Consider the following 9,582-nt stretch of genomic DNA (forward strand, 5'->3'; position numbering starts at 1 on the left):
TGGGGATTAGGACTGTGAGCCCCTTGTGGGACAACCTGATCACCTTGTAACTTCTCCAGCTCTTAGAACAGTGCTTGGCACATAGTAAGCGCTTAATAAATGCCATCATCATTATTATTATAAAACGGTGCAAAGAGAAATATGGCCATGGCTCTGAGATGGGGGTGGGGGTGGGGGGAAAGAAAACAGAAATCAGCCAGAGACCTGAGCTCTTTGCTTCATCCTTGTCCTCATCCTCATCCCAGCTTCAGTTTCAAAACAACAGGGTGGATCCACGTTAAAGCCACGTGCCCCAGGACCTGCCCCTGTGCTTATGTGGAAGAGGCAGGCAGAGGGAAAAGGCTGGCCCCTGTAGATAGGAAACTCCCTAGAGGAGCCTGGGAGAATTCCTGGAAGAAGCCTTGAGGGGTTCCCGGGGACAGTGACCAGAGTTGTGGTTGGGAATGACTTGGGTCAATGTGTTCTTGCAGTAAAAGAATCCAGTTCCCCTTCCTGCAGCATGAGCCAGGGCTGGGAAAGGGAGAAGGGATGAACTGAAGCAGGCCCTAAGACATCAAGAGGCCCTTGAGGCAGGTCCTAAGCCCCCGTGGCCCCCAGAGCTTAGGCCTGAGAATCACCTCTCCATCCTGTCTGGTTCCGATCTCCCCACACCACCCTCAGTCCAAGTGGTTTTTTATGATACTGGCCTCTGCTCGGGCCCACAGGAAGCCCGGGACCTGAATTCTAGGGGTCCCCAAAGCTCAGACAGCAGCAGCCATCCATTGGGTGGGAGAGATGGGGACTTGGGGGGCATCGGGGGACTGTCGAGAAGAGGCTGGTCTGATTCCCGGAGGCCTCAGGCCTCAGCAAAGACCTATCGAGGACTTCCTAGCCTCCTCATCACGCTCCCTCGGCCTCCCTGCCCAGTCCTACCAGCTACAAGTAGCTGATCTGCAGAGCACTGGGCTTTTCCACAGTGCTTGGCTCCTCGGGCAGAGGCTTCTGCAGGCTGCTGCCCGCACTGCTCACAGGCGGGGCCTCCTGCTTGCCTCCTCCATTCCGGGAGATCTGGCTGATGGTCCCGTTCAGTTCCTTGGCTCCTATCCCTTCTTCCTCATCCTCCTCGCCCTCTTCATCCTCCTCCTCATCCTCCCCATCCTTCTTCGGGGGCCCGACGGCGACGGCGGCCTCCTGACTCCGGACCCGGCGCGAGGGCCTCAGCAGGGCCCGGCGGAAGCCCTGCTTGAAGCGGTAGGAGAGGAAGCCGTAGATGACGGGGTTGGCGCAGCTGTTGGCATAGGGCAGCACCACAACCAGGAAATAGAGGCCGAAGAGCGCGGGCTCCTCGGGCAAGGGGCACACCACGTTGACAATGTTGAGCACATAGAAGGGCAGCCAGCAGAGCACGAAGACGGCCACCACGGCCACCACCATGCGGGTCACCCGGCGCTCCGATGGCTTCCTCTTGGCCGCCGGCCCCCGCACCCGGCGCCCAGCCGAGCGCACCTTGACGACGATGAGCAGGTAGCAGAGGCAGATGACCAGCAGCGGGCCGAAGAAGCCCAGGGCGGCCGTGTAGACGATGAAGCCTGTCTGCCAGGCGGAGGCGGGCTCGGGCCACTGAATGTGGCAGGTGCTCATGCCCCGTGGCACGCTGGAGAAGACCAGCACGGGCAGGACCACCACGGCTGAGACGGCCCAGATGGTGGCACTCACGACGCGGGCCACGGGGGCTGTGCGCCATCGGGAGGACCTCCCCGGGTGGACCACGGCCAGGTAGCGATCCACGCTCATGACCGTGAGGCAGAAGATACTGGTGAACTGGTTGATGGCGTCCAGCGCCATGAAGAGGCGGCACATGAGGGAGCCGAATGGCCAGTAGGAGAGGGCATTCTGGGCAGCCAAGAAGGGCAGCCCCAGCATAAAGAGCTCATCCGCCAGGGCCAGGTTCAGGATGTAGACGTTGGTGACCGACTGGCTGACCGAGTGCCGCAGGACGGCGTAGATGACCAGGGAGTTGCCGGCCAGCCCCGCCACGCACACCACTAGGTACACCAGTGTGATGAGGACGCCACTCGCATCCAGGCCCGGAGGGGCCACAACTGACAGGTTCCTGGGGCCCGGCTCTGCCCAGGCCAGAGAGGCGTTGCCTGGCCCCGACGACGGGACCGACGATGGGACCGATGAGGAAGCCGACGGGGCTGTGGAGCCGAAGATCGGAGCCTCCATGGAGGAAGAAGGTGGTTGGTGGGCTTGTTGGCTGGGAGTCACACTGCCTGGTCTTGGTCGATTGGCCACGAGCCTGGGGGAGAGAGGAAACAGCTCAGTCAGGTACCCGATAGTCAACCTGACTGAGCTGGTGGTTGTGCGGGGTGGGTAGGAGGGGAAGGTATTTGGTAGCTGGGGGCTCCCTCCCCACCACCAAGTTGCCCCCCTTTCACAGACAAGATTGTCCGAGCCTCGGCCGAACCCCTGGAGTGTGGGCCCCTTTAATAATTATGGTGATCATGATCATGGTATTCTGTAAGCTTTCACTCTGTGCAGAGTACCGTTCTCCCCTCGACTGTAAGCTCACTGTGGGAAGGGAATGTGTATGTTTATTGTTAAATTGTAATAATAATAATAATAATAATAATGGCATTTATTAAGCGCTTACTATGTGCAAAGCACTGTTCTAAGCACTGGTGAGGCTACAAGGTGATCAGGTTGTCCCACGGGGGGCTCACAGTCAATCCTCATTTTACAGATGAGGCAAATGAGGCACAGAGAAGTTAAGTGACTTGCCCAAAGTCACACAGCTGACAATTGGTGGAGCCAGGATTTGAACCCATGACCAGTGACTCCAAAGCCTGGGCTCTTTCCACTGAGCCACGCTGCTTCTCCCTCCCAAGCGCTTAGTACAGTGCTCTGCACATAGTAGGCACTCAATAAATACGATTGGATGAATCCTCCCAATATCAGCAGGCCAATGGCAGTGCTGGAATTAGAATCCAGGTGTCCTGATGTTCAGGCCCATACTCTTTCCACTAAGCCTGGCTGCTTCTCTGTTGATGGATGGATTGATCGATTGATTGAACGATTAGTTACAGGGCCAGGAGGGAAGGCTGATGCTTCTGTCGCCAGTTCCCCGAACTCTACTCTCCGCCTCCTCTTCCCTCCCTTCTGCCCTGGTCCCCGGTAGCTCCGGGTTCCCTAGAAATCAGGGGTCTCTGCGTCCCCCAGGCCTTCTGGCCCTCAGCCCCGATGTGACACTGAGCCTTGCATGGAGCCAACCTGCCTGGGTCCTGGTTCCAGCTCTTGGTGGTGGTCTGTCCTGGGCTAGAATTCATTCATTTAATCATATTTATTGAGCACTTACTATGTGCAGAGCACTGAACTAAGCGCTTGGGAAGTATAAGTTGGCAACATATAGAGACAGTTCCTACCCAACAGTGGGCTCACAGTCTAGAAGGGGGAGACAGAGAACAAAACAAAACATATTAACAAAACAAAATAAATAGAACAAATATGTACAAATAAAATAAATAAATAAATAGAGTAATAAAACGTACAAACATCTATACATATATACAGGTGCTGTGGGGAGGGGAAGGAGTAAGGCGGGGGGGGATGGGGAGGGGGAGGAGGGGGAGAGGAAGGAGGGAGCTCAGTCTGGGAAGGCCTCCTGGAGGAGGTGAGCTCTCAGTAGGGCTTTGAAAGCTTGGGGGTCTCTGCATAGCTCATTCTCCCCATCTGCACCATTTCCATACATGCCCCCATTCACACGTGTGCACATACATGCGCACACACATACACACATCCACTGAACAAGGGGCAAAATAGGCAGTGTTGCCTAGTGAAAAGAGCATCCAGTTGGGAGTCAGAAGGCCCAGGATCTAGTCCCCAGGTCCACCTCTTTCCTGCTGAGTGACCTTGGGCAAGTCCCTTAATGTTCTGTGCCTTAGTTTCCTCATCTGTAAAATAAGGATAAAATACTCATTCAGTCATTCATTCATTCAATCGTATTTATTGAACACTTACTGTGGGCAGAGCATTGTACTAAGTACTTGGAAAGTACAAGTCGGCAACATATAGAGGCAGTTCCTACCCAACAACAGGTTCACAGTCTAGAAGGGGAAGACGGACAGCAAAACAAAACATGTAGACAGGTGTCAAAATCATCAGAACAAATAGAATTAAAGCTATATGTGGACTCCAGGCTCTCCTGTGAAGGGCAGAGACTGTGTCTGATCTGATTATCTTGTATCTCCCCCAGGGCTTGGGACAGTGCTTGGCACCTGGTGACAATTTAATAGATACTTATCATCTCTATCTTTATTAAAGTGGTCTGTATCTCAGGGCTTCTGTTTAGCTCAGGTTTGAGCGCAAGTAGAATTTTCTGTAAGAGTACAAAGACTGGGGAATGGGGGTTGGGAGCCGGGGGCTGCATCCAGGTTTTCTCTCACAACTACCCCACAGCCATCTCCCAAACCCAAACTCCTTTGTTCTCAAGTTATGTGTGTGCTTTTGTCCACTCTCAAGTGCTCAATGCAGTGCTCTGCACACAGTGAGTGCCCAAGACGATTGATTGATTGATGGTATCAGGATGGGGGAGAGAAGTGGGAGAAGGACCATTTTCCCACAGGAAAACCTAGTGCTGGGCCCCAAAGCGCAAGCTGGGGCACCGGCCGCCCAGCTGTTTTTTTATTTGTGGGAATTCTTCATTTTTCCTGCCCTCCTCCCCCCCTGCCCCGAGATCTCCTGCCTGGTAAACCCTTCTGACTCCTCCCCTCCTGCTCTCCTGGGCCCCTGCCCCCTGGTCCCCTGCTCGCTGCCCTTCTGCCCTCCTGGCTGGCCAACTCGCTTGCCTTCCAGCCTGCCCTTCTCCACTCTAGGCTCAGCTCCATTCCTGTGGAGATTGGGTCTCTGGATCCTCTCTTCTTCTTTCCTAGCCCAGCCCAGGGATTTTTCTGAAGGGCCTTATCTCTGCTTATCATCTCAGTTTAGTTCTGTTTATCATCCCTGCTTATCTCTGTTGGGCCCTGGCAGCCTGGGTGGATGGGGTCCAGCAGAGATAAGCTGAGAGAGTGGCTCTCAAGCTGAGAGAGTGGAGGGGAAAAGTGATGGATGGACTTTACAGTGGAACAGCCTTGGAAGGACTCTAGACTGCAAGCTCCTCTTCTAGACCAGAAACTTCTCTAGACTGTAAGCTTCTTCACAAGGCTGTAAGCTCCTCCTCTGGACTAGAAGTTTTTCTAGACTGAAAGCTTCTTCTCTAGACTGTAAGCTCCTCCTCTAAACTAGAAGCTTCTCTAGACTAAGCTTCCTATCTAGACTGTAAGCTTCTGTGGGCAGGAAACACGTCTACCAACTCGAATGTACTGTACTGTCCCAAGTTCTCAGTACAGTGCTCTGCACACAGAAAGCGCTCAATAAATGCCATTGATTGATTGATCGATTGAAAGAGGACTCACAGGCCTGTCAGGGATGAGAAACAAAAGACCCAGCATGGAATGGGGGCTGGAGGAGGAGGATGCAGTGGGGACAGGGGAGAACCCCATGCCAAGTTCCCAAGTGGCCCAGAATCATCTGTCCCTGGAGGTGCGAGCTCTCCTCCGGGAGAGAAGAGTCGAGTGATCAGCAACTGAGCACCTCCCTGGGGGCAAGGATAGGAGCCGCCAGAGGCATCTGGGCCCTGCACATCCAGCCCAAGCCTGGACTTCTGGGCCCTGCTAGTCGTGGGCCGGGGCGCTTTGATTCTGAGGATGAAAATGGCCCTTGCCCCTCCAGAAGAGGCGGGGGTTTTGGAGCCTCAGGCCCCAGGGATGAGGGTTCAGCAGTCGGGCAGAGAAGCCTGTGGATGGCCTGGTCTGGTACTGAGGGGCTGGGGTCGCAGGTTATCGAAGAACTAAAATCTGATGAGGGCCAGGGGATGTGTTGTAGGAAAGGCAGCTGTCCCCAGAAAATCAGAGACCCTCCCTCCACTCCTCCCCAACCCCAGGCGCCTGGCCAAGTGGAAAGAGCCTAGGCATAGGGAGTCAGAGGACATGGGTTCTAATTCCAGATCTGCCACATGCCTGCGCTGTTACCTTGGACAAGTCATTTAATAATAATAATAATTATAATGATGGGATTTGTTAAGCGTTTACTATGTGCCAAGCACTGTTCTAAGAACTTAACTTCCCTGGGCCTCAGTTCCCTCTTCTGTAAAATGAGGATCAAGACTGTGAGCCCCATGTGGGACAGAGACCGTGTCCAACCTGGTGAGCTTGTATCTTCCCCAGCACTTAGAACAGTGCTTGGCACGTAATAAGGACTTAAAAAATACCACAATTATTATTTTTATTATTCCCGGCCAGCTCCCTTCCCTGCCCACTCCAAGCCTGGCCCGGGGGTCTGGAGCAGAGGGGGCCACAGGGCCAACCAGCCAATCCTTTTCCCATTCCGATCAATCCCCGGCAGCCAGTCAACGAGAGCCCCAGTAGACCAAAGCTCAAGGCCATGCTACTTACGTGCTGAGGGCCTCGATTCCCCCCAGAGCAGTGGAGTTCACATGTTCGTCTCCTTTCTCCCTTTCCAGGGAAGCAGGGATGCCCCAAACACCAGGACCCCGCAGCCCCCTGGGGACAGAAACCTCTGGAGCTCTTCACCCGCTGTAGGTCTCTCTTGGTGGCCTTGGGCTCCCAGCTCCCAGCAGGCCAACCAGGCCGCCTAGCCCCGGGCTGGCCACATCTGGCTGTCTGAGCTCTCCCATCCAGGCTGGTTCCTGCCGGCTGTCAGGGCCGGGCTCTGGCTCCAGCATCTCTCTGTGGAGTCCAAAGCCCGATGCTCCATCACCAGGAGGGGGCCGGGGCTGGGAAAGCCTGGCACGGGGTCAGGGAAAACACCCAGGGTGCCAGCCCTTCCCAGGAACAGCTTCCCTGACCAATGGAAATGAAGAGAGGCTCGAAAGGGGAGTGAGAGGGAAGCAGGGAGATTGACTGCTGGGGAGGGAAAAGGAGAGAGAGAAAAAAAGAGAGGAGAGAGAGAGAGGGAGAGAGAGAGAGAGGGAGAGAGAGAGAGAGAGAGAGAGAGAGAGAGAGAGAGAGAGAGGAGAGACGGGTGAGCGAGGGTGAGGGGGAGAAATAGAGACAGATAGAGAAAGGGATCTGTGACAGGGAAGAGGAGAAGAGGGAATGATGCAAGGGGAGAGGCGGTGACAGAGGGAGAAGGAGAATGAGGAGGTGGTGAGGAGGGAGTGACAGAGAGTGATTGTGCCACAGATGGTGACAGAAGGAGAGTGAGAAGGGGAAAAAGCTTAAGAGAGAGAGAGAGAGAGTGGGAGACAGAGAGAGAGGAGAGAGAGAAGGGGAGGGGCAAAGGGAATGCAGAGAGCAGGTGACTGGAAGAAGGAGGAGGAGGAGGAGGACAGTAGGTTATGCTGAAGGAGGGAAGAAGAGGGGAAGAAGAAGGCGGAGGGAAAGGGGGGCACAAACTGGTTGCCAGGGGAGATTTCTGCCACCCACGTTCACTGAGGATCTGTGGACACTTGAGGACTGCCCAATCTGGTTAAGGCCCCGATCCCAGGGGCCACTCCAGCTGCAGGAAGTCACCTCTATTCTACCCCTGGCAAAGGGGCCAAGTCTCTCATCAACCCTCAAGCTGACTGGACTGTGAGGGCCAAGAGCAAAGACGGCTGGGCTCCTCTCAATTCCCAGACTCCTGCCTTCTCCTCCTTCTCCAGCCCAGCCCCCTCACCCCACATCCTCAGGGATGCCTGGATGCTGGCTCTCTGAGAGGTCTGGGTGCTGCTGGGGTCCACCCCTCTCCCTGGATGCCCCCTGCCCTCGGCTTCCCATGACCTTATGTGCCACCTTTGCAGATGCTGATGGAGGCGCATGAGTGCCCCAGCCCTTTTGCTCTCCCTCAGCGCCCCCAAGCCTGTCCGGTTCCACTTTCCAGGGCCTTCCCAGGCTGGGTTGCTATTTCACAGGCTGATGGGCTACTTGCAGGCAGGTGGGCTATTTGGCAGGTTAGGGGGCTACTCTGCAGGCTAATGGGCTACTCTGCAGGCCAGAGGGGCTACTCCATAGTCTGTTGGGTTACTCCACAGATTACTGGGCTACTATACAGGCTCATGGGCTGGAGGCCAGGGCTTCAGAAGGTGGGCTAACATCTACCCAGGCTAATTTCTATAGTGAGAGGCCACAAGATGGAGATTCCAGGGATGAGATCCATGATGCTCCATGTGACAGCACTAAAGGAGCATGGGGAGCAGGGCAGAGGCAGAGGTTGGAGGGTCAGTGTCAGTTCCCCTGAGGACCACTGGTCCAGCGTGGCCCAGGAGACAGCAGCCAGCTCTGCTTCCTTCTCTTCCAATAGCCCTGGAGACCCCACATTGCCCAGTCCAGAACAGCACCCCAGGCCAGGCGGAAGCCACTGCCAATTGCATTACATGGCTGGAATCCTTTTTCTCCTGATTCCAGGTCAGTAGACAGGGCTGGGTATCCAGCTAGGTGACTCATTCTTTGTGTTCATTCTCATTCCCTTTTCCTCCCTCTCTCCCTCCTACTTGCGCACACTCGCAAGTGCGTGCGCACACATACACACAAACACACACTCACACAAACCCTCCAACACTGCACCTTTGCCTGTCTCTCCAGCTTGTGCTCTGTTGGGAGGGAGTAGGACGCACGAAGGCAGCATGGCATAGTGGATAGAGCATGGGCCTGGATGTCAGACAGACCTGGGTTCTAATCTCAGCTCTGCCATTTGTCTGCTGTGTGACCTCGGGCAAGTCACTTAACTTCTCTGGGCCTCGGTTACCTCATCTGTAAAATGGGGATTAATATTGTGAGCTCCATGTAGGACAGGGACTATGTCCAACCTGATTAGCTTGTATCTACCTCATTACTAGTACAGTGCCTGGCACATAGTAAATGCTTAACAAAGATGATTTTAAAAAAAGGTGGTGGCACGGGAGGTGATCAGTATAAGGTGGGTTAGAGAAATTTGGAGGGAGAGGCCAAATGTCTGGGAATGTTTTGGGGGCCCTGTTCCCAAACTCCAAGATTCCTGGGATAGGATGACAGCTCCTGGACTCAGTCTTCATCCTGCTCTCCCTGAACCCAAGCAATCCCTGCCCCTTCCCAGGCCCCTTCTTTATGGTCTCTTCCCCCCAAGGGAGTGGAGTCATAATAGGGAAAAGGATTATCTATCATCCTAATTCCAAATGAGGCATGGAATAACCCCCATCCCTTCTTGCTTGAAGCCCTTGAGACCTCCTTGGGGGGCTCAGTGAAACTTCAGCTGAGAGCTGCTCTCAACCAAAAACAGAGAGGCCAGAGGGCTAGGGAGAGACGGCACTGTTCTCCTTGGAGGGAGCTGGAGGTCTGCCTTTGATGGTCCATGGAACATGAGCACAGAGGGGATGCCCCAATTCAGGTTCTATGTGGGACCTAGAGAAGGGCTCCTCACCCAGCAGATGATGACAACAATGAAAATGATAACATGGTCCCAAGATGGGGGAAGGTAGGATATCCTGACATAAGAAAAGACCTATGGCTCTGACTACTTGAGAAACATGGTAACATCATGGACAACGATCGCCGTTGTATAATCTTGCAGTCTCCCCCTTCAGGGTTT

General features: G+C 54.6%; 1 protein-coding gene across 1 annotated transcript; it reads right to left on the reverse strand.

Annotated features, from left to right (window-relative positions):
* Window positions 1–107: 107 nt before the first annotated feature.
* On the reverse strand, window positions 108–6,898 carry SSTR3 (somatostatin receptor 3). The gene is made up of 2 exons (XM_038756675.1): window positions 6,471–6,898; window positions 108–2,281 (listed from the first exon to the last, which is right to left on the reverse strand). Exon 2 carries the CDS (start codon window positions 2,206–2,208, stop codon window positions 916–918), a length of 1,293 nt encoding a protein of 430 aa, XP_038612603.1. The 5' UTR covers window positions 2,209–2,281; window positions 6,471–6,898; the 3' UTR covers window positions 108–915.
* Window positions 6,899–9,582: the final 2,684 nt, after the last annotated feature.

The sequence above is a fragment of the Tachyglossus aculeatus genome, chromosome 14 (assembly GCF_015852505.1).
Source record: "Tachyglossus aculeatus isolate mTacAcu1 chromosome 14, mTacAcu1.pri, whole genome shotgun sequence".
Taxonomy (NCBI): domain Eukaryota; kingdom Metazoa; phylum Chordata; class Mammalia; order Monotremata; family Tachyglossidae; genus Tachyglossus; species Tachyglossus aculeatus.

What these genes read in the sequence shown, in the direction of transcription:
- SSTR3 (XM_038756675.1), bottom strand. Translation starts at nt 2,208, where the DNA reads ATGGAGGCTCCGATCTTCGGCTCCACAGCCCCGTCGGCTTCCTCATCG.